Here is a 24277-nt window from a genome sequence, read left to right as displayed (position 1 = left end):
AGTAACCATTAACCTAAGACATGCAGATGACAAAATGAAGCCATCCATGCAAAGATTTCCAGACAAAAAGCACAGTGATTTTAACAAATGATGCTGGGATGACAGGATAGCCACATGCAAAAAAGTAAAGTTAGAATAACTTTACCTCACACAATACACAAAAATGAGCTCAAAATGAACCATAGGCCAAAATTTAAAAGCTAATGCTATCAAACAATTAGAAGAAAACATATGAAGAAATCTTCAATACGTTGGTTAGTCCATCGTTTCTTAGATATGACACAAAAACACAAGCAACAAGAGAAAAAATAGATGAATAGTATTTCATAAAATTAAAAACTTTTATGATGAAAATAATATCATTAAGAAAATGAAAAGACAACCCACAGAATGTAAAAAAATATTTGCAAATCATGTATTTGATGAGGGATTTGTTTCCAGAATATATAAAGAATGCTCATAACTCAATAAAAAAGATAACTATTTTTTTATGTTTATTTATTTTTGAGAGAGAGACAGAGAGACAGAGAGTGAGCAGGGGAGGGACAAGAGAGGGGGAGACACAGAATCTGAAGCAGGCTCCAGGCTCTGAGCTGTCAGCACACAGCCTGATGTGGGGTTAAACTCATGAACTGTGAAATGATGACTTGAGCTGAAATTGCATGCTTAACTGATTGAGCCACCCAGGTGCCCCGAAAAGATACTATTTTTTTTTAAATGCAAAGGATTTAAGTAGACACTTCTTCAAAAAATAAGCACATGGAAAGATGCTCAGTGTCATTAATCTTTAGGGAAGATTAGGGAAATGCAAATCAAAATATTAATGAGATACCATTTCACATCTACTAGAATGGCTATAATAAAAAAGATGGACAATAACAAGTGTTGGTGAGGACATGAAGAAATTAGAGTCCTTAGTAAAATGATGCAGCCCCTTTGGAATAACAGTTTGTCAGTTCTTCAAAAAGTTAAAAATGTATTTCCATGTGGCCTAGCAATTCCACTCCTGGGTATATAAGAAAAATAAATAAATAAAAATATGCCTCTACACAAAAACTTATAAATGTTCAATAACAGCATTTTCGTATTGGCCTGAGAGTGGAAATAACCCAAATATCCAGTAACTGATGAATGAATAAATAAAATGTGATATACCCATTCAATGAGATATTATTCAGCCACAAAAATGAAGTACTGATATATACTACCACGAGAATAAACCTTGAAAATATTAAGCTAAGTGAAAGAAGCCAATCACAAAAATCCACATGTTGTATGATTCCATTTATATGAAATTTCCAGAATAGGGAAATCCATAGAGTAAGGAAATAGATTAGTAATTGCCTAGGGGTGGGAATGGGGGTTGGAGAAGATAGAGATTTGATTGCAAATGGATACAGGGTTTCTTTTTGGAATGATGAAGTTCCAAAATTGACTATAGTGATTGATGGTTGTACAATTCTGGGAATATATTAAAAATTACTGAATTTTAAATTTTAAAGGGTAAATTTTATGATACATGGATTATATTTCAATAAAGCTATTACGAAAGAGAGTGGGGAGAAAAAGGAAAGAATAGTAAATGCTAAGTCCTGGGGCCACAGTGAGTGTGTCTGAGGAACAGAATGGCCAATGGGTCTGGAAAATGGGAAGATGAAAGTTTGGTAGGGACTGGTTCACAGAAAACCTTGATTTTATTTTAAGGTCTATTAAGGGAGTTTGAATTCTGAGGCAGACAATGTCACCCCAGTCTCCTTGTATGTCATCTGCTGGGCTTCCGTCTTTTTTGGAAACCCATGGCTCTGTCCCCTAGCTGTCTATACCAGTTCATAAGACATAGCTCTCTGCAGCAGGAGCTGGCCATGTCTTGTGGCTTTTTAAATTTGAATCACACTTCCCTGAGTCCTCAGGGCTTTATACATTTTAAACAATTGTGTTCTATAGCAAAAAAAAGCAGAAAGTAAATTATCAAAATAGATGAGTTTGGTTAATAACGAAAATATGTATATTTTATATACTATCCAAATAAAGCCAGGAGTCAAAGGCAAGCTCAGTGAGTTTTGATAAATTTGTGTAAGCAATATGTGCTCTATATGACAATCAAGATTATGTTGGCTGGCCCTCAGAGGAAAGGGCTTGATGGGTGGGGTTGTGACAAGCATTGTAAGCATCAAACATCTTTGCAGTTGTTTGTCCCATGTTCTGTACTCTGCTGACTTGATGGCGATGGGGTCTTGTTGCCTCATCCTCACAGGAAGGCTCTCATAGTCCTTTGTCAGGGGTGAGAACCAGCCCCTTGCAGAGATAACTGACCCCTACCTTTGCTCTTGGGGTCCCTCCACACCCGTCAAAAGGAGGAAGCTGTGTTTCCTGAGAATCTTATCGATGGCATGCTCTGTTGCCAAGTTCTGTGACGCTGGTAGGACCCCTCCCAGTGCTCCCACCCCAGCACAGGAAAGGGCCTGTGCATTATTTACGTTGTCTGGGTTTCAGAACAGGACTAGCTTTAGTCACCAGCAAGAGAAGCAGCAGCAGAGTGAGTGTGCAGACAAAAGGATGGCTAACTGTGGGAACCACACACGAAGAGGAACCTCACAGAAAGACACCTCTGTGCTGGCTGGGACTTTCTTGCCTCGTCTCTAATTCCACCCAGTAGAGACGGTTCTCACTGTAGAGAGGAACTCTGGCCACTCTTTCCTACCTTGTATTCTCTGGCCCACCTGCACTCTTGTCACAACCCTCAGAGACAGGAGGAGGGCCTGGCTTTGCAGACCTGAGTAGCCCCCCCACAAAACTATAAAGGCTATTCAGATGTGTGCAGTTTATAAAGTACATAGCATATGCATTTTCTTACTGAGTCTTTACAACAAGCCTGTGAGTTAGTCATAATAATAGCTAAATCTTCTGAGTGACTACTCAGTGTGGATGTCATGTATATACAAACATGTATACATGCACACATATACACATTTATACATATACATGTGTGGATGTCATATATATGTGAATATATACACACATACATTTATACACACATACATACATACATACATATGTATGTATATACATTTATTCCTTAGAATACTCCTGCAAGGTAGATATTATTCCCATTTTACAAACGAGCAAACTTAAGTAACTTGTCCAAAGTCCCAGACAGTTGAGGCGCTGATGGAGGACTGACCCCAGGATCTAATATTTTCCACCACACTTCCTCTGTAGGAGTCAATGTCTGGGCAAATATCTCATCACTACAGAGCTCACACAAAGGGTACCCTGCATCTTTTCCATCTCACCAATTCTTCTTACTACATTTCTGGGCATACATAGTCTGCTGGTTGTTCAAAGTCACTTTCTGGTTTATTTCATAGGTTGGACACAGTTCATTTGCATGTCTTTTCTTTTTCACAGTGCCCCTCCGCTCACTGAAAAGGAAGTTGAGGTAAGTGATTCCAGTGCTTTATGAAATTTAGTGCTGGAGCTTTATGGAGTTTATAGAAAACATTCCCTTCTCTAGCCCCTGTCCCTGACAATTGTATACAAAAATGAGAATACATGACTGTTAGGTAATATGGACATTGAGATCAGCCCTACTGAACTGCTGAGACTCCCACCCCAGGTAAAGGAAGATTTTGGCAAATTTGGTCAGAGATAAGAATGTGCCCGGAAATTCCACATTTCTTCAAGGATGGTTTATGCTTTTTAAAAGGATGACTTAGATACACAAAGTTAGCTGGGAGGCAGCAGAACTCAATCAAATTTATTTCAAAATTATTAACAGCTGGTCAGATTTCAAGTTTTAAACTTTGGTCCAAAGGAAAAAGTTATTTCCCTTTTGAGGATTCCAGGCGTAAGGAAACTTGCTCAGCCAAGGTGAGAGGCTGTGCTGTCAGCTCTCCAGCCTTCCCTGATTCCTCCAATACTCCCCTTAGGGCCTCCTTGTCTCTGTAGAGATGCTATCCCTATGGGTTGGTGAGTGAGCTGAGAGGAACTTGTCTTCATTTCATTGTGGTGAAGGGGTAAATGGACAAAGAGAACACGTCCCAGGTGAGGTGGTGAGGACCTATGATGCCAGCACTAGTTTCCAAGACAATTATATTGGAATAGATAGAAGGAAGGGAAGAAGAACATGGATGAGTTCAGAATGTCTTTACACACAGGTTAGGAGGATAGAAGGTTTTATAGTCTTTATAGAATGGTTTGCCACTGATAATAAGAAAATTAAAATACCCCTCCTGAGACCCAGTGGGCTGGATAAGTAGAGGAAGACAGACAATGTGAAATATCTGCCACAGATAGTAATATCTCTCACAGATAGTAACAATTACCTTGCACACAGACATTGTTCATCACACATTCCTATCCATCCTTTCAGCTGATCCTCCAGTCAGCTCAGAGTAACAGATAGAGCAGGAATTAGAACAAAGGAGGAAACCAAGTGATGAAATAACTTACCCAAGGCCCCAGACCCAGCACTTAGCAGAACCAACCCTGGGACCCAAATATTCTGTCTGAATTCAGGACTCTTTATATCACACTTCCATGAAGGTGATAACCCAGGTATAGAAAACTAAACGGTAAGCATTATTGATAAACTGACTGGACTGAGGTTTGGGTAGCACAGAGACCACTAAACCAGTGACATTGGTGAAGACGGTCTGTGGGTGGTTTGTTTAATGGCTGGCTTCTGTCCTCATATGTATGCTGACACAATCAGTGCTCAGCATGATGAAAGTAGCACAGGTGTTGAATAGTCTAAGGTGTCAAATAGTCTAAGGTTCAATCCTGGCTCTGTTACTTGCGTCACCTTAAACAAGTTAATGACCTCTCTGGTCTCAGTCTCTTTACCCATAGGGTGGACATAACAGTTCCTATTGCAGAGGCTTTTTGTGGGGTTAAATGAGCCAAGGTGTGCAAAACTCACAGCACTGCTAGAATATAGTAGATGCTCAATGAGGAGTAGCTTCCTATAGTGCCATCATTGTTGTTATTGGGTCAGTTCAAGGCCTTAAATTCTCTGTCTGGAGATGTCTACCTACCATGGGCCATATCACATGAATTTCAGAAGCTCAGACAGAGTTAGCTTACCCCAAGGGTGTAAATCTGCTATCTCTTGACTCAGGGCAAATGAAGGCCATGGTTTCCTGCGTAGAGACCATCTGCCTATTTCTCCTCCTCAGTAGTTTCCTATTATACCAGGAATTTCATGTTTGCTCAAACCACCTTGCAAAGTTTCATTCATGCATCCTGCATTTTTGGCATGAAATATTTGTTCCAGGACACTTTTCCTAACAGAATCATACCTGGCCTTATTTAATCTCCTGACACCTTATTAAAGCTGCTTTCCACATAGGATTTGTAATACTCAGGTAAGATGCTGGTTGAAGTTTGCTTTAAGACAACACGTCTTACATTTTAAATGGAGTTTCTTTAAATACAGTGGTTCTATGCAAAACCTCCAAAACATACATCCAATGAATCCTAGCATGAATCTAAACTGCTTACACAATGAGCTGAGTTTACCTAAACCTAAATACAGGATATTTTCTTAAAATTCAGGTAAAAGTAAAGTGTTATTCTCTTATTATTTTCAGTAAAATGCATTTGGTCTTCTGGTCCTGAAAAGAACCTAGCACGAACCTTAGGTTATTATTTCACCATCTTTTGTGCAGTTTACTATGAAGGAGAGTTTCACTTGTACATGGCTGCTTTGGTGACTGGTTCCAGGAGCTGCTGTAAAATGCTCGTGCAAGAAACATACCTGCGACCTTATTCCCTGTAATAACTCCTCCTAGCACCTCTCCCACACTCTTGTTCCCAACAGAACGTGTTTGTACAACTGTCCTTGGCCTTTAGAAATGACAGCTACACTCTGGAATCTAGAATTAACCAGGCTGAAAGGGAACGTAACCTGACAGAAGAGAACACAGAGAAGGAACTGGAAAACTTCAAAGCTTCCATTACGGTAATTGTAGAGCCTGATTGGAGAATCCCTAGAGGAGGGAGTGTCTCCTAGGGCTATGCCAGGGGTCCTGCTTTCTCAGTCACCAACTAGAGTATTCTGACATGAGAAATCAGGTGAAGGTCCTGAACCAGACAGAGTCTTCCTCAGAGAGCTGAGAGGAAATGAGGCAGAGGCCTAAAGGCCTGGTTACCTCAGGGCTGTGGGTAAGGCCTCCAAACCCTCAGCAGCTTCTCAGGCGGAGTCTAGGTGACCTGGGATGACAAAGGGAGCACCTTGGGGACCAAAGACCTGGATGTGATTCCCTTCTTTCAGGCCAGCCATGTATAGAGTGTCCACGTTGGGATTCTCCAATCCCCAGAGGAAGGTGTAGCCCAGGCCTTGCAGAGGCCGCTCCTTTCAGCCAGGATGGGGCAGGGCTCATTGTGACAGCCCAAGTCATGTCTTGGTATGTGAGGACCCCAAGTGACGTTCCTTGTCACTTCCCAGTCCTCAGCTTCACTATGGCACCACTGTGAGCACCGGGAGACTTACCAGAAACTGCTGGAGGACATTGCTGTCCTGCACCGCTTGGCTGCCCGCCTCTCCAGCCGAGCTGAGATGGTAGGGGCCGTCCGCCAGGTAAGCCTCTCCAGCTTCCAGCCCTCTGACCAGCTCTGCTCTGTCCACAGTAACTAGAGCAATAATGTAAGCAGTGACAACTATAGACACCAGTTATCGATGGCTTCCTTTGTGCCAGACATCTGTATATTATTGTGTTTTATTTACTAAGAGTATTTTTGGTGGACCACTAAACCTTTGAGGTGTTCCTTGGATAAAGCTTTCTGTGGACATGCAAGTTTGGGAACTGCTGCATACTATCATCCTTTCTTGGGTATTTCTAATACATATTGGCACCATCAAGGCTTTGAGAAATCCTATACTGAAAAAGCCTGTTTAATTTTTACCTGTGTGTTTCCCTAATGTATTTGACTGAAGAACCATAAAATACCTATTTTCTCATAAAATACCTATTTAACTCCCATGGAACTAGTATTTGGCAAACATGCTTTAGGAAAAACTGCTTTGTTTCATTTAAGCCTCCCAGCAATCCTGTAAATATCCTTTCCCCCTGATGAAGACATGAAGCTTCAGAAAGGTAACAGCAAAAGTAGTGGCAGAGCTGGGGTGCAGGCCCAGATCTGGCTCCCTTTCAGCCACTTTGAAGTCCTAAAGCTCATAGGGCACTGCCCTGGTCCAGGATGGTGTCATGGGATCAGACTGCCTGAGGCCTTATCTTGGCTCCACTAGGATTCACTGTGTGACCTCAGGCCAGATACTGAACTCTCCATGTTCCAACTTCTCCAACCAATGAAGATGATGTAGTATCTGCCATAGAGGGTTACTATAATACTTGCAAAGCACCTAGATGTTATTATCACTGTTGCTAGTACCGTGCTCACCTATCCTGCCGCACTGGTTGCATTAGTAGGGTGTTCCTAGAGTAGAGCCTAGAGCAGTCCTTGTAGAATGAAGGAAGGACAAGCCAGTGGGCTGCCCCACCCCTGTGTTCTTCCGGGGAAAGGGCACCTGACTCAGCAGCTCGCCCAGGAAGTCACTCTGGCTGGGGGAAGCAACAAAGGGACAGCTCAAGGGAAGTGTCTGGTCCCAGCTCCTGGCTGCAGGGAACTTTTCTAGGGAATACTCATTGAGTATGTCCCGCTGTGGCCAGCAGGCCCTGGGCTAGGCTCACCGAGGGATCCAATGAGGATAAGCAAGGGAAACTCTTCCTCATTCTGTATGGCCCTCCCAAATGTGTTTCTTGGCCCATGCACTGTTCATAGAAGTCTTCAGCCTTCTCCACATGGCTTTCCCACCCCTAACTTCCATGTCTTCCATGTTGGTCCTCATCTTTCTCTCTGGTCCCACCAGACTGGTCCTGGCACTTGTCTTCTCTTTCCTAGTTGCACTCACTGCCACCAGTCTCACCCCTTCAGTCTAGTCTCCACTGGTGGCCTATGTCACTTCCTTACCTTAAGATATTTGATGGCTCTTTTCCTTCAGAAAAAGTCCAACTTCCTTAGTGTTCCACTCAAGGTCCTTTACAACTCAGCCCTAACTACCCTTTCTTGTTGGAAACAAACCCAACTGCTTACAGATTTCTACGTAAGTAGGATGACCTGTACTCTACTGGTTTTCCAGGCAATCCTGACATGTGCCTACTGTCCCAGCATAATTCTTTAAATTTTTTTAAAAGTAGGCTCCATGCCTAACATGGAACTTGAACTCACAATCTCGAGATCGAGAATTGCATACTCTACTGACTGAGCCCAGCATAATTCTTAATAGCACCCCTTTAACTCTTCAAAGACTCCTGTCTGAAGGATAGATCCTCACCTAGGTACAAGCCCTGTGATGTTCTGCTTCTGGACGCTTATTCTTGGAGTCCACTGGCCTGAATCTTTTTGTCTCTCCTACCTATATCTTCATGCCCAGATGCTGCCCATACCCCACATCCACTTCACTCTACCTCCAGGAAGCCTCCCTGACCCACTCTCTCTGCAGAGAGGACTTTTCCACCTCTCATCTCCTCAGGCATTGTGGCTGTGCTTGTTCTTGTCCTCCCTGAGTGCAAGTGCCTAAATCCCCCTCTCAGCTCACATCACAGACAGCAAAATCTTAGAGGGCAGAGTTACACCTAAGATTGGTCCCTGTATCCTTTTGATTGTCCCATCCCAGAGCCTAGCTCAGAGCAAGCAAGTGCCAACAAGCCTTTCCTCCAACTTCCCTGTGTGCTCAATGCTCTCCTTTCCTTCAGGAAAAGCGTATGTCAAAGGCAACAGAGGTAATGATGCAGTATGTGGAGAATCTGAAGAGGACGTATGAGAAGGACCATGCAGAGCTCATGGAGTTTAAAAAACTTGCAAATCAGAATTCAAGCCGCAGCTGCGGCCCCTCTGGTAAGGAACTGGGCTCCTGCCCTCATCTTGACCTTGCAATGTGGGTCTCTGATAGCTCTAGGCCAGGATCACATCTATTAGTACAGCCCAAGGACATGCTTTTAGTTGAGCAAGGCTCACTGCCCCTGCCCAGTGCTGCCTATGGGGGCCTCACAGCAGCTGCTTCAGTGAGCCTAGAGGCCTGGAACCAGAAAATATGAACAGTCCCAAAGCAACTCCTGACACAATTAACCACAGCGGTTGACCACTGATGTGAAGCCCACAGGCTGCAAGAGCTCACTCTACTTGATGAGAATGACAGACCTCAGACTTTGTAGTCTTTGTGCTTTGGGACCAACACATACTAAGGAATTTGAGCTTTATCCTAGAAAGCAATAGATTTTAGTCAGGGAAATGACATGATCATTTATGGAATTCAGAACATTCCTTCTGATTACAGTGTGGCAGTTACATTACTGGGGTAGAGCCAAATACAGGGAAACCCACAAAACTGCTATTACAACAGTCCAGGTAAGGGATGAGTCTGGGCAGTGGGGGTGGCATGAGGGCCTGGCTAAAGGAGATACTGCTGAGATAAATAGCAGATTCATGGGAAAGACACATGTTTCAAAGAAATAATCTTTTAAAAAAATGTTCTATACAATTGCTATAGGAGCACAGAGGTGATTCTGCTTGAAGGAATCAAGGGAAGTTTTACACAGGGACAGCATCTGGGCAGTGTTTCAAAGTAAAAATAGTAGTTCTCTAGGCAAGAAGGGGAGGTATCTCCTGGGTAGAGGAAACAGCGTATACAAAGATGTAGGGTTTGGATGGGAAGACCATGAAACAAAAGAGATGTGGTTGAAGTGTGATGATGACAGGTTGAAGGTAAGACTTGGTAGGCCAGGGCCACATGCCAGGCCATGCTAATAATTTGGGCCTTTGTCCTTAAGGCAATGAGGAGGCACTGGTGAGTTTACACCACATAACATGGTCAGATTCTATTTTTAGAAGATTTCTCCCACTTCAGAGTGGGCAACACATTAGGAGCGTGTAGACACTGATGTCTAGAAAGACAAGTTAGGAGGCACTTGCAGCAGTCCAGGACGAAGAGGACAGTGACCTGGATGAGGATCTCTGCTTGGGAGCTGTCAGGGTCTGGGCTCTGGCTGATGAGGATAGGACTAGCAGAAGAAAACAAACCTTTTAGTGACAGGAATCCCTGTGGAATGCAAACATCCGGGTTACCAAGAGCAGGAGGAGGGAAAGTATAACAGATGGAGAAACCTTTATAAACAGGAGGTTTCACAAGTTTCCTGGGGAATATCAGTGACACTTCCCAGAGTCAAAAGGCAGTGTACACATGCTCCAGACTGTCTGCTTTCGATCTTGACAGCAAACTCCTGATCCACAAGCATCTGGGCTTCTAGCAAACTGCTCTCTGTCAGTGTTAGGAGTTGGGGAAGTTGCCACCAAAGAAATCCTAATACATGGGTTCTTGCATTATTGTCCTGGAAGGTACAAGGTCTCCTATAAACTGCCTTATCCAAGATTTATGGAATGAGCAGTTACCCATTCATTCATTCTAAAGACATTTACTGAGCACCTTTGATGTGCCCCCACATGATACTGAAATATAGAAATAAAGGACACACAGTCACTGAGATCCAAAGGAACTTCCAGCCTGTGGGGAAAGGCAGAGCAGTAGAACCATCCCCGTGACAGCAGTAAGCAAGTTCCTATGGGGAGCACATTGCAGAGTCCCACATTCAGCCTGGGGATATGAAAATGTGCTTACAGTAAGAAGGGAGATGGTAGCTGAATCTCAAATGGTGAATAAGTGTTTTTCAGATATTTGTTCCCACTGCATTGTTTTTCAGCCTGGGCTGGTGTAGAGGAGCCAGCATCCACCTAACAGGTGTGTCCGTTGGATACTCTAAGACCATTCCCTAATAATGTTTGTTTTTAAGCCTTTACATGACTACTGGCAATCTTTGTCTATGCCTGAGACTCTGAAGACTACAGTGAAGTAAAAATATCTCTTATTTAAGGAAAGGTGCTACATATTTAAAAAATAACATCAGTTATTTTTTTCTGAATATGAAACATACTAATTACCTACATTTTGGATTATTTCCTTAAGATGGATTTCTGGAAGTGTAAATACTAGCCTGGGGGAAAGCAAATTTTATAAGGCTCTTCAAGAAAACTCTTTTCAAATAACGCATTGATATTTCCATGTAATGGGTAACAATAATGCTCAGTTCATTGTGCTATTGATATTCTTGTCCTTTCCTTTAAAAATATTTTTGACTTTGATGGGTCAAGATTATATCTCATCTCATAGTTTGAATTTGTATTTTTGGCCTTTTCAAATGTTTTTTGGACATTTGTATTTCTACTTTTGTAAATTCTCTAATTATATCTTTTGCCTACTTGTAAGATTAGTATTTGGTTAATTTGTATGAATGCTTCAATATATAAAAAATATTTTCTGGTTCTGCTATTTTGGCTGACTGAAAAACTTGAAACTCCTTGACCACAAGTGCTTAGATGTTTCTGCTAGATAAAATAAAGCAAACATTAGTTTAAAAGAATAGCTGAATCCACAGGAAAAGAAATTGAAATACTCAGATACAAGAAAAGAAAAGAGAACTGAAACCTGCAGCTTCCTTGGGTACAAGAGTCAGCTTCAATCATCTCAGTGCTGGGCTTTTGCACTTGCATGCAATCTGAGATGAGGTCTTGGACACCCATGACTGAGAGTTGACTATGAGACTCCTACAGAAAGTTAAGATTTTGCAAGACTGCATCTTTAGACAGAACTTGAACAAGAAAAAAACACTCCTCAAACAGCAGAGACACAAATCAAGGAAGTCTGTTTCACCCTGTAGTAGGAAAAAATACTTTCTCCTTTCTCGTAGGAAAAGTGTATGCCATGACAGAAGTTGTGATGCAATATGCAGAGAATCTGAAAAGAACATCACAATGATGCCTGTAGGGACTCTGTCAGAAACAAACATAAAGCCACCCTGGAGAGGCACACCCTTCACTCAGGACACACAAGATTCTGCTCACTGAAACCTCACTGAAGATTATTTTACAGTATAGAATTATAAAATACATAAGAAAACAATCCACCTTGAACAAGAATCATCCACTAAACAATAGGATTATATCCTAAGGATTGCAGAAAATGAAAAAACCTGATAATTTTTAAAAGATGTTTAAAATTATTAGAGGCATCAAAGAATGAATAAAAAACATGAGAATAAACTAAAATTATCAAAAAAGAATAAAATAATAAAAATAAAAAAGGAAAGAACTCCTAGAAATGAGGATATGAGGAATGGAAATTAAAAACTCAGTATATTAGGTATAGTAGGTACTATAGTGGAGGTAGTTACTATAGTGGAGATTCTAGATCTTCTCCTTTCGGGCACACTTCTCCCAAGTTAGGTGATGCCATGTTAGGTGAATGCTGTGTGATTTGGCAAATAAAATGTGAGCAGAAGGATATATGTCACCTTTGAGCTGAGGTCTTTAAGAAACTAGTGTGTAATTTGCCTTATATTTCTTCTTCCTCACATGACAACCATCACTGCTCCAGAATAGTAGAAGCTCCGTTAGTCTGAGGAAATGCAGAGTGAGGAAATGCAGAGCAGAGCCTTCTGCCAACTCAGAAGCAAATGAACATAAACAAATAAATTTTTATTGTTATAAGCCACTAAGACTTTGGGGTTGTTTATTATGGTAGCATAACCTAGTTTATTGGTACAACATTTAAATCAGACTGGGCACAGTTGAGGACAAAGATTAGTTAACTGAAGATAGATTTGAAGAAGTTACCCAAGTGCAGTTCAGAGGGATAAATTAATCAAAAATATAAAAGAAGGCAGACAGCCTCTCCTCTGTTGTCCTGTCCACAACTCCTTTGTGGTATATTCAATAAACTTACATTTCCTTTTAAAAATACTAAAGAAATGTTATAAGATATTATAAAATATGGGATACAGAGTATAAAATGAGAAAGTTCCAAATACGTTTATTAGCAGATCCACAAGAGGAGAATGGGAGAGAGAAAGTATGCAAAAAGGTTTTCCAGAATCTGAGAGTTTTTTGGAACTAAAGAAAGACATGAACCATTGGATTAAGAAAGCACAGTGAATTCCAAGCAGAAGAGATAAAAACACATAGAAGATGAAGTAAAAATTTTAAAAGTAACCAGAGAGAGAAGACAGAGGATTTACAAAAGACAGATAATTCTGAATAGCAATGGTGGTACCAAAAGACAATGAAGTAAAAGTCTTCAAGGAGCTGAGAGAAACAACTGTCCACCTAGAGAAAACAGGGCCAGCTAAACTGTGATGCAAGCCTACAGTCCTGGTGAAGATATTTTGAGACAACAACTCAGAAAGTTTACCTATTACAGACCCTTGTCAAAAGAATAACTAAAGGGTGTGCTTAGGAAAGAATAAAATCGAGATCAAAAGAAAGGAGGAGGATGCAAGAGGTAATGGTGATCAGACATTTGTAAATGGGGGTAAATCTAAACAAGCATTCAGTATTTAAAACAATAATCATAATAATATGGGATTACAAAAACAAAGTAAACAAAACTACTGAAAAGCAACATAATTTGAAATTTGAGGGAGTTATTGTTTTAAGGTCTAATTAGGAAAAGAATAGAAATCATGATTAATTTAAAAATTTAAAGTCATGTAATATGAGGGCGCCTGGGTGGCTCAGTCAGTGATGCATCTGAGTCTTGATTTTGGCTCAGGTCATGAGCTCAGGGTCATGGGATTGAGCCCCTCATCAGGCTCTGTGCTATGCATCGAGTCTGCTTAAGATTCTCTTTCTCTCTCCCTCTGCCCCTCTCCCCTGCTTGTACTCGCTCATAAATAAATAAATAAATAAATAAATAAATAAATAAATAAATAAAAGTCACATAATATGTTACAAATTTAAGTGGGTACATTAAAGATTAGAACTAAAATGCATAACTTCTACACCAATGTGCAGGCTGGAAGGGGTGGTAAGTAAAAAAAAAAATTAATGAAGTGAGGTAAATAGAAAAACAAGGGGGGGAAATGTGCTTTTTAAGAGACATACCTAAAATACATGGATATGAGGGACAAACAGATATACAAGCTAGATAATATTGGTCAAACTGACACTGAATTGAGCTTTCAAAAACATTTCTCTGCACATATTAGTGTTTTCTGGTGGCAGTATTATCCAGATGTGGTAGAAAACATTTTATATAAAATACATCATTTAATATATGTACTAAGGAGATGAAAATACAGGGTGCCGGTTTCCTTTGTTCCAAATTGTTTATAGATGACTTATTAAAACCACTTTGTCAACAATTTTCCATTATTTACTGATACCACACCTTCCCTGCTCATAATTTCACTGACTGCATGTCCCTTAAATGAGCAAGAAATAACCCAAAAGCCTTGGTATCACTATGAGGAGTTTTTCACATACTCATCAGGGCATTACCAGAGACTGTGCAGCGGTGTCAGGTGGATATCAGGGGTCCAAGATGGGCTTCTCATAGTGCCCAGAGGAGTTAGGATAAAAATTCTGTCCAGAAAAGTCCCACTCTACAGATAATTGTCTCAGGGGGTAGTGTCAAACTCAGTGTTCCCATCACTTAGGCTCTTAAACTATTCCTTGAGGGACAGTTCTGACAAACTGATATCTCAGCTTAGTTTCTGGCTACCCATTTTCTGCTGGAGCCTACTCTGAAGACTTACCTGACTTCTCTTCTCTGTTCCCTCTTGCTGCAGAAGATGGGGTCCCTCGAACAGCGCGGTCCATGTCCCTCACACTGGGAAAGGTATGCATGTTCAAGGAATACCAGGGCTCCCAAGGGGATTACAAGAGACGTTGCCACAGTCACCCAGAAAGTCATTCATGCTTGGATCTACAGGTGCCAGAGAACCTCTGGACAGGGTCTCTAATTCAGCTTACCACACTTGCTAGTTCATCCTTCAACTTCTCTTGCTCATGGTTTCTCTGACTGTACCATCCCCCAAATGAATACGAAATGATGCATAAACCTTGGTATTCCTAGACTTTTCATACACTATCCGGGATGTTATCCAGACTGGGGGTCATTTCTTTTCCATTTCTTAGGATATAATGTAAAATAAGAACATGTTGAGAAATCAATCACCACTAACAGAAAACTTGGGTCAACTTTGGCCACTCTTTCCACACCAAGCCCCAACACCATCACCACCCCAAAGCCAAATGTCCAGTGAATGTAATTACAGCATTAGGAACTAGTAGGAATTTTCCAGGCCTTTTGAACTGTGGATGCTGTTCCCTCCATGACAGTGGGCCTGGTCACTTCTCTTCCCACAGAACATGCCCCGTCGGAGGGTCAGTGTTGCAGTGGTTCCCAAGTTTAATGCCCTGAACATGCCTGGCCAATCTTCCAGCTCATCACCCATCCCCTCCTTACCAGCCCTGGTGAGTATAATGATGCCCGCCTCCCAACCCTCTTTAACCTCTCCCTCAGGGTCACTACTATGGGGAGTGGCCTACGTGGCAGCAGGATCAAAAAGGAGAGGAAATTCCCAGCACAGATTCTAGAGTATGGGCTAAAAAGCTCAATATAGACCACGTCCCATGTCTTCCACTGCCCTGAGTAGAAGACTCGGTATCCTTGAGCAAGATGCTGGCAGCTCAAAGAGTATTCTTTGTAAATCATATTTCTTTCCATGTTTAAGCCACAATCCTCTAAAGTGGGCATGATGTTTTTCTTCCATTCTGCAATGGGTTTAAATACCTGAAGGTTTCATTGTGTAATAAGTGTTAGAGCTGAGCTTTTAACCCTAGGCTTTCTAATTCCAGGGTCTGAGTTCTTAAACCCAATGTTATCCTACATCAATTCTTTGCAGCATTAAGAAATGAAACTACTGAGGGGAAGGGGCAAAAAAAAAAAAAAAAAGTTACAGAGAGGGAGGGAAGGAGGCAAACCATAAAAGACTCTTAAATACTGAGAACAAACTGAGGGTTGAAGGGGGGTGGGGGAGAGGAGAAAGTGGGTGACGGGCATTGAGGCATCTGTTGGGGTGAGCACTGGGTGTTGCATGGAAACCAATTTGACAATAAATTATATTTAATATAAAAAAAAGAAATGAAACTACTGGAATGCCCATTTAATAAGAGATTGATTAAATATACTTGGCCCTAAAAGGGGTTCCTATGCAGTCAAAAATGACATGAAAAATGTCCATAATTTATTATTAATAAAAAGGAATTTAAAAACAGTATATACAGTACAATTCTGTTTTGTAGGGGTTTTTTAAAGAAGTATATTTTCTATGTGTAGAGATAGTGAATTCTGTAAGACTATTAATACTTGTTATCTCTGGGCAATGATAAAACCACAAGTGATTTTTATTTTCTTCTCAATGCCTTTTTATACCTCTATAATAAGAATATATTGCTACTAATCAGGAAAAAATTCATTTCAGTTGTTTTAAACATACACAGTTCCTATATAAAAAATTATTTTCTACATCCCAGGCTTTTGTGGATCTGGCTAATATTATGTCAAACTCTTCTAATTCTTTCTTCAGTTGCTTCTCTATTCTGTGTCCATGCCTAGCACTACTCTATAAGGAAACAATCTGATTGTGTAAGCAATAGATAAAATAGATTCGAGCTCTTTTGAGCCAATAGGTAGCAGTAGCTTCTTTCACCTCTTTTTCAATCATCTGTGAAACTAACCTAAACTCCCAAATCATCCATTAAAACAAAGCAACCTAAAAAAAAATTTTTTTAAAGGAGCTTAGGGAGGGCCAGTTAGTGTGTTTAATAGACCTATTTCTGGTACTATACTAAATGTAAGAATATGTTTTCTAAATATACAGTTGACCCTTGAAAAATGCAGGGGTTAGGGACACCCACCCCCATGTATATAACTTTTATATGCATATAAAACCCGCATATAACTTTTGATCCCCACAAAACTACTGATGATCCGAAGCCATAATTACCAATAACATAAAAGTCAATTAACACATATTTTGCACGTTATATGTATTATATACTGTATTCTTATAACAAAGTGAGCTAGAGAAAAGAAAATGTTAAGAAAATCATAAGGAAGAGCAAACACATTTATAGTACTGTACTGTATCTGTAGAAAAAAAAAATCTGTGTAAGTGGGCCTGAGTAGTTCAAACCCGTGTTTTTTTAAAGGTCAACTGTGTATTCCTTTAGGCTAAAAGTTGGCAACCAGGGATGTGTGTTAAAATCACAGAAGGTACTTCTAAAACATTGCCCAGGCCTCACCCCAAGATTCTGAATTGGATCAGTACTTTAAAAAAAATCTCCCCAGGTGATTCTAAGGTGCAGCCATATTTGAAAACCATTTCTTAACCCAAATCCATTACAAGAAAACAATGTGGTAGTCCTATGGAATTTATTATAAAGACATTTCTGATGGCTTGGGGTTTTAGGAATGACAGGGATCTCCTGAGGGTTGTGCTTGGAGCTACATCTCCAGGGCAGTGATGGGCCTGTGTTTGGTAGGAGACCTGCTGATATTCAGTCCAAGTCAGTAAACAACCGTCTAAGAACTGGATGGCTCCCCTCCAGAAGGGAGCCTCAAGATGTAAATTCTTCACTCATGAAAACTTGGAAGAGGGGAAGTAAAAGGTGCATATTGCATGGGCCTCAAGGGGCACTAAGGAATGGAGCCCCCAATGGTTGGGCTTGATGCAGATTAGAAAGCAGGGGAAGAGGTGGGACGGCAGCAACCCCTTCCCAGCATTATCAGAGACCTAGCAGCTCTGGCTTCTTCCTTCCTAGCTGATCTTCAATTGCCTGTCTCCTATTTTTCATTCAGTCAGAATCACCCAATGGAAAAGGCAACCTACCTGCCACCTCAGCACTGCCTGCACTTTTGGAAAAGTAAGTTTGTTGATTTTCCTGTTAACTTTGGGGATCTCTGAGGAAATTTTCCCTAACTCACCTTTCCTCCCATACTTTACTCTTAAAAAGTGATGGAAAGCAAATTAAGTTCTAAGGGAACCGAGTGGGACTCTGAGACTCACAAAGATTTCAGAGTCAGTTTGCAATCTGGACCAGGAACATGCTATAGCTGAGTCCAAGTGTATCTCGATCTCAGAAGAGCCCAGAGGAGATGGAAACCTTCTCTGTTGGTTAGAATTCTTTGGGCTACGGATACAAGAAAGTCCCAACTCAAAGAGGCTTAAAAAGTTAAGTCCAGAGGTAGATCATTTCCAGGTGTAGTACAGCAGGACCCCAGCTCGGCCTCTACAATTTCCTTGCTTCTGCTCACTTTGTATGTTGACTTCATCAGCAGGCTTGTGGCAAATGGCTACTATTTTCAGGTATTCCATCCAGACATGAAAAGAATAACAGGACTATCTCTTCTCATGCTTCTTTTTTATGGACAAACCCAGAAACATTTTTAAAGTCTTCCTTAGTAAATTTGGAACATGGTTCCTTCCTAAACCAAACACAGGCTTTGGGAATGGGATTGTCATCATGGGCTTAAATGGTGCCCTGGAGATGGGGACAGAGGGTCAGTTTCCCAAGAAGCAAGATGGCTCTGTGAAGAACAGTAAATTCCTGAGCAAAATCACATGGCTGTTAGGAAGCAGATAGGAGAGTGAGTTCTGGATTGGCAATGAATAGTGTCTGCTCTGCTTAATTTTTCTAGGCATCTATGCAATTTTCAGGTCTTTTCATCCTCAGCCAGAGCAAGGCAGGCTGTTTCTACACACTCAGAAGAGTTTATAACTTGCTTTTCAAATTCTTTCATTTGCTTGCTAGAAAACATCTGGATCACAGCTGTCACCTCTCAGAATTTTCCCTCGTGTCTTTTCTCACTTGGTAGAACATACACCTTTATTCTTCCTTCTTCTTTGCCTTAAGACAGGTTTAGTCCTTCATTTTTCATTGCTGTTAGAATAGTTTTGCTTGACTTGGCAAGGAAAGTCTATGTTGGGCCCTTTTTCATTATAGATAACCTCCCAAGCTCCCCACTCCCAGAATCAGTGTATTCTGCTCACCTCTCAGTATATGCAACCACCAACCTATCACTCCATAATGACTCATCCCACTTTAGTCTTGAAGTTTGTCTAGGAACTCCTCACTTTGATACCTCACCCTGTATAAGCTCACCGTTCCTTCATGTTGCATAGGGTACTTTTGTTTCTTTCTTTGTTTCCTTGGCTTCTTGATAATTACAAAGAAATTAAAAAGGGGTGACAAACTAACAACCATGTGGAAGTAACCAAGGTTACAGAAACTTATCAAGTCCGTAGAGTCATAATGTCTACTCCATGATCTCTGAATCTCTCCCAAAATGGTCACTTGATTCCCTGAGTGAAAAGCACACTAAAATTCTCCCTTCCAATCCTGCCTTTGGATACACAAACCCCTTCTCCAGAAGAGCCACCAATAAGGCTCTCCATTCTTAGCCTACAGAATCAACCAAGGCAAAAGATCTATGTCCTAACTCTTTGAAACAGACTTTAATCATGATGGATCAGGACCTGGACTCTGTAGAACTATTGCTCAGGCCAGCTGAGAGCTTTGGTCTGAGGCAGTGGGGATCATCAAGAATCTGAGCTATCCTTGGTAGGAGAAAGTGAGATGGAAATTAAGGACAGCAAAGCATCAGCCCCAAATCAGAAATGACAACAGGATGGGGATCAGTAGTGGCATCATCATTCCAAGGGTGAGGATAGAGACAAGTCAAGCAATAAGCTCAGGAAGGTATCTACAGTTCACCCTTTTCTATCCAAAGAGACCACCATGATATATTACCCATGCTGTGGCTATTGGGGATATACCCAGCCTATAAGGATGGCTGCAAAAAGGGGAGGACATATTCAAAGAGGAGGGATTCAAGACTAACAATAGCTTTTCTGCTCTAGATTTATAAAAGGTGCTAAGTGGTTTCCATCTGAATTCATGAAACTAGAAACATTAATAGATTGCCAACAGGCTAACAATGAGGCAATCTGTGACTGAAAATAAGTTCATATCTTCTATTCTAACACAAGTACAGTCAATTCTAGCTACCTTCTCCATAGTGTTAAAGAGAAAAAAAATACATTATAAGTTAATATACATTGTTTTCTAGATTGTTACAATGAGCTTGATTTAAAGTGATTTCACATTTCCCTAAGTATATAGTAACTAACTAAGCAGGAAGGGAAGTGACTAAGCATGTGAAAAATGGTAAGATGAAATTACCTGTGGCTGCTTCTCAAGCAAATATCTGAGAGCTGATTGCACTGACCAATGTGATTTGAGAGAATTCTGAGTGTTGTTTTTGTAGGTCACCTCATAGTAAATTGTTCTTCACTCAACAAAAGTCTAGAGACCTGTGGAATTAGAGGAAGATATAGAGAGCAATATTTAAAGTTAATCTTAAAGATTAAAACAGAAAACAGAATAAAGCTCACAATGAGTTCCCCAAGTAGGAAGAGCTATTTATTCATAGACTTTTATTCTGTCATCCTCAACAATTAATCACCAAGGTCTAAGCATCTAGAATGCACTCAGAAGCTCACAGTCTAACGGGAAAGGCATATGGGAAACAGCCCAGTATAATACAATGTGATACCATAAGGAAGTACAGGTTGATAAGGCAACAACACACAATGAGTGCCTTAACCCAGATTTCCTATAGGTGGGGGGAGGTGAGCCTCAGAAAATGTTTCCTCTAGGAATGTACTTTTAAAGTGAAGGCCTTTTGTTTCAAAGGGGCACATGCACCCCAATGTTTATAGCAGCACTATCAATAATAGCCAAAGTATGGAAAAAGCCCAAATGTCCATTAATGGATGAATGGATAAAGAAGATGTGGTATATATATACAATGGAGTGTTACTCGGCAATCAAAAAGAATGAAATCTTGCTATTCACAACTATGTGGATGGAACTAGAGGGTATTATGCTAAGCAAAATTGGTCAGTCAGAGAAAGACAAATATCATATGACTTCACTCATATGAGGACTCTGAGACACAGATCGGATGAACACAAGGGAAGGGAAGCAAAAATAACATAAAAACAGCGAGGGGGACAAAACAGAAGAGACTCATAAATATGGAGAACAAACAGAGAGTTACAGGAGGGGGTGTGGGAGGGGGGGTGGGCTAAATGAGTAAGGAGCACTAAGGAATCTGCTCCTGAAATCATTGTTGCACTATATGCTAACTAACTTGGATGTAAATTAAAAAACAAATTTAATTAAAAATTTAAAAATAAATAAATTAATTAATTAATTAAAAAAATAAAGTAAAAGCCTTTAAACCTGAAGGCTATGTAGTTTAACCAAGTGAACTAGAGTTTAACAATGTTCCAGGCTCTGAGGCAAGAAATGGAGTAGTCAAGGAATTATAATAATGATGGTGGTGATAATTACTATTATTATTTACAGCATGCTTACTTTATGCCAAGTCCTATTCTAGTTGCTTTACATTAATGATCTCATTTAATCTTTACAATACACCCCTGAGGTAGATATACTATCAATATTCCTATTTTACAGATGTGGCAACTGAAACAGAGAAATCACTTGCCTGAGTAGATAGCAGAACTCATGCTTTTAACCTCTTAATAGACCCTCCAACTAGAAGAATGGAAAGAAGTTCAGTATGACTGGAGACAACAGGATGCATTTAAAGGCTATTTTTATAAGAAGCCTTGTGAGCTACTGTGAATGACCTGATGACTGGCTGGCCATGGAGTAGTGTGGGGTGAGAACAGAGAGTGTACACAGAGCAGTTCACTGAGGGATTAGAAAAATCATGGATGTGAATGATATATGGCATTAGTTTCATAAAAAGAGTCATTATAATGATATATTACAGAGAAATATTCACTATAATCTCTAAAATAAATACTTTTCTACATTTTTGAAGCAGCCAGGGTAAATTGCTTAAAGGCTCTATATGACATCAAATATGTATAGTAAACAACTCCCCTTTGCTGACAGTATTCTGGAATGAACTGGCCCTCCATCAACTAGTATTGTACCCCAGGAATCCGGGACTGAGTAACAGGAATAAGGAAGGTCTTCTAGCTTAGTTCCCCTGGCTGAGCTTGTCTGAGAGGGTCATGGCAATGGGAGTGGCTTAGAGACATCACTGAACCCAAAAAGGTAAGATCTGTCCACTGGAAAGAATTGCAGTCACTTTCAAATATTGTTTACCACATACCTCCCAGTTAAACAATACATTTTGACTAAAGAGGCCCTCGCATTACTGAGAACTGAGCACAATGACAAACATTTTTGACCCAGTGGACATGAGAAAACAATGAGCCTCATTTTAATGAATCATCCCAGAGAGAAAGCATGCAAGAATTCAGGCTGGGAATAGATGCCAAGATCCATGAGTGTTTGGCCCAGAAATCTCTAGGGTGGGCACAGGCTGTGCTCAGCTCCAAGTTGACAGCCATGAATAGAGATTCCTTCGGCTCAATCCAAACACTGGGTTCTCAGGAAATAGCCATTTACAGAAAGTACCTGCCCATTTTACAAGATTAATAGGCAGATTGGATAAGCCACAGTGAAGCCAGTGTAACTCAACAAACACTTAAAGGCACTTACTGTATGCTAAGCACCATTATAATTCAAGTGCAGTCTCTCTCCCTGTGATCCCAGTCATATGGAGGACGGACATGTATATAAAACATAAAAATGCCCTCTTTCTGAGTTATGCTGTAACAGAAGTACCATGAGGACATAGAGGAAAGGAGAGATCACCTTTAAACAGAAGATACAGGAGGGGTGAAAACACTGGCAAAGCTTCCACAGAGGAGACGGTATTTGATCTGAGTCTTAAAGATACACAGCAAGAAACCTCCAGGTAGTTAGAGAAGATATGTAAGGAATGATTAGCTCAGTCTAAGAGTCTAGAGATAATAACAAACATTTTACATATTGTGTGTTTCCCCTACTTCCCACTCAATGTCCATTATTAAAACAAAGGCTCTCCCAACCCATCTCACATTCTAAACAAGCACCCTTTAAAAGAAGGGCAGTGTCTTAAGCCATGGCCCAGTGTAAGGGCAAGAATAGCTTCACTCAGCAGGGACCGTGGAACCTCACACACCACTCAGAGCCCCAGAAAAATACTTCTATTGAAAGGGAGAGCTCAAGAAGTTGTGGAAAATGCAGCTTGACATGAATTTAGAAGACCAAAGTGAGATTCCCAGCCAGGCCCACTAACCACCAATAATGTGAACTTACACAAGTCATTTGCCAGGTGTCAGGCTGCACAGGGTCAAATTCAAGCTTTACCACACACTGGTTGTGTAATCTTGGGCTGGTGATTTAACCTCTCTGAGCCTTGGTTTCCTCACCTGTCAAACTGAGAACCATAGTATTACCTATCTCATGGGTCATTCATGAATCTTAAGTGAAATCTTACCACAGAGCCTGATACATAAGATAAATGTTAGCTCTTATCATTGAGAGGGTCAAGTGAGAGGATGTATGTAAAAGCATGTTAAGAACTAAAGCCCCAGAGGTGAGCTGAGTCAGACAGGGTGATCAACTCAACCTGGGTCAGTTGAACTCTGGACAGAAGACCCATATGTTTAAAGGGTCACTGAAATGGGTTTCCTGGATCTACCAGGGAAAAGATTTAGTCTCCAGAGAGCAGTGACCTGAGGACAGTGAAAGTTTGAATTCCTTTGATTCTGAAATGTCAGAGTAATATAAATCAAGCTCTCCATTAAAGATGTAAATAATCACCTGGTTATTTATCAGCTTGGATATTTTTATGGATCAGGTTTGAAAGAACCTCAGATCGCTCCCAAAATTTACCAATAAATTTGTTACATAACTAATTGTGATGATGATGATGATGATGATGATGATAATAAATATCAGTTGAGTAACATATTCCAAAAAATTTACTTATATTTCTTTTTTTTTAATGTTTATTTATTTTTGAGACAGAGAGACAGAGTGAGTGGGGGAAGGGCAGAGAGAGAGGGAGAGGGAATCCCAAGCAGGCTCCACAGTGTCAGTGTAGAGTCCAATGCAGGGCCTGAACTCGTGAGTGGTGAGATCATGACCTGAGCCAAAACCAAGAGTCAGACACTTAATTCACTAAGCCAGGTGCCCCCTTTCATTTCTTCACTAATTCCTATCCTACTATCATCAGGTACATATAATATTATCCTCATTTTACAGTTGAAGAATCTAAAGTTCAGTAAGAGTTAAGAATTTGCATATATTGGAGCTGGAATTTGAACCCATGTTTGCCTCATGTAGGTTCTTTTCCTCTACACTCCACTATCCTCCTTCATGCATGTTTGTCACTAACCTCTTAGGTTGTCAGCAGCAGGTAAAAGAAATTAAAAGCCTGATATCG

General features: G+C 40.6%; 1 protein-coding gene and 1 long non-coding RNA gene across 15 annotated transcripts in view; one reads left to right on the top strand and one right to left on the bottom strand.

Annotated features, from left to right (window-relative positions):
• Positions 1-24277, bottom strand: part of LOC122201037 — a 174954-nt gene that overhangs the window by 94971 nt on the left and 55706 nt on the right. Inside the window, exons 3-4 of one of the 3 annotated variants that reach the window (XR_006194050.1) lie at positions 20140-20270; positions 6532-6633 (exon numbers count right to left, since the gene is read on the bottom strand). The exons of 1 other annotated variant lie outside the window; for it this stretch is intronic. This is a non-coding gene — a long non-coding RNA (uncharacterized LOC122201037). Of the gene's footprint in view, positions 1-6531; positions 6634-20139; positions 20271-24277 lie in introns of those variants that run through there. One more of the 3 variants, XR_006194048.1, reaches the window with a different exon arrangement.
• Positions 1-24277, top strand: part of IRAG1 (inositol 1,4,5-triphosphate receptor associated 1) — a 119910-nt gene that overhangs the window by 83041 nt on the left and 12592 nt on the right. For 11 of the 12 annotated variants that reach the window (XM_042906910.1, XM_042906906.1, XM_042906905.1 and 8 more), the window contains 7 exons: positions 3409-3439; positions 5822-5962; positions 6449-6580; positions 8757-8898; positions 14679-14728; positions 15259-15366; positions 17756-17820. In XM_042906910.1, coding sequence (XP_042762844.1) covers positions 3409-3439; positions 5822-5962; positions 6449-6580; positions 8757-8898; positions 14679-14728; positions 15259-15366; positions 17756-17820 — 669 coding nt within the window. The remainder of the gene's footprint in view (positions 1-3408; positions 3440-5821; positions 5963-6448; positions 6581-8756; positions 8899-14678; positions 14729-15258; positions 15367-17755; positions 17821-24277) is intronic. The other variant, XM_042906901.1, reaches the window with a different exon arrangement.

The sequence above is a fragment of the Panthera leo genome, chromosome D1 (genome assembly GCF_018350215.1).
Source record: "Panthera leo isolate Ple1 chromosome D1, P.leo_Ple1_pat1.1, whole genome shotgun sequence".
Lineage (NCBI taxonomy): Eukaryota > Metazoa > Chordata > Mammalia > Carnivora > Felidae > Panthera > Panthera leo.
Note: the sequence above shows the minus strand (reverse complement) of the source record. Positions and strands in the feature narration are given on the sequence as shown.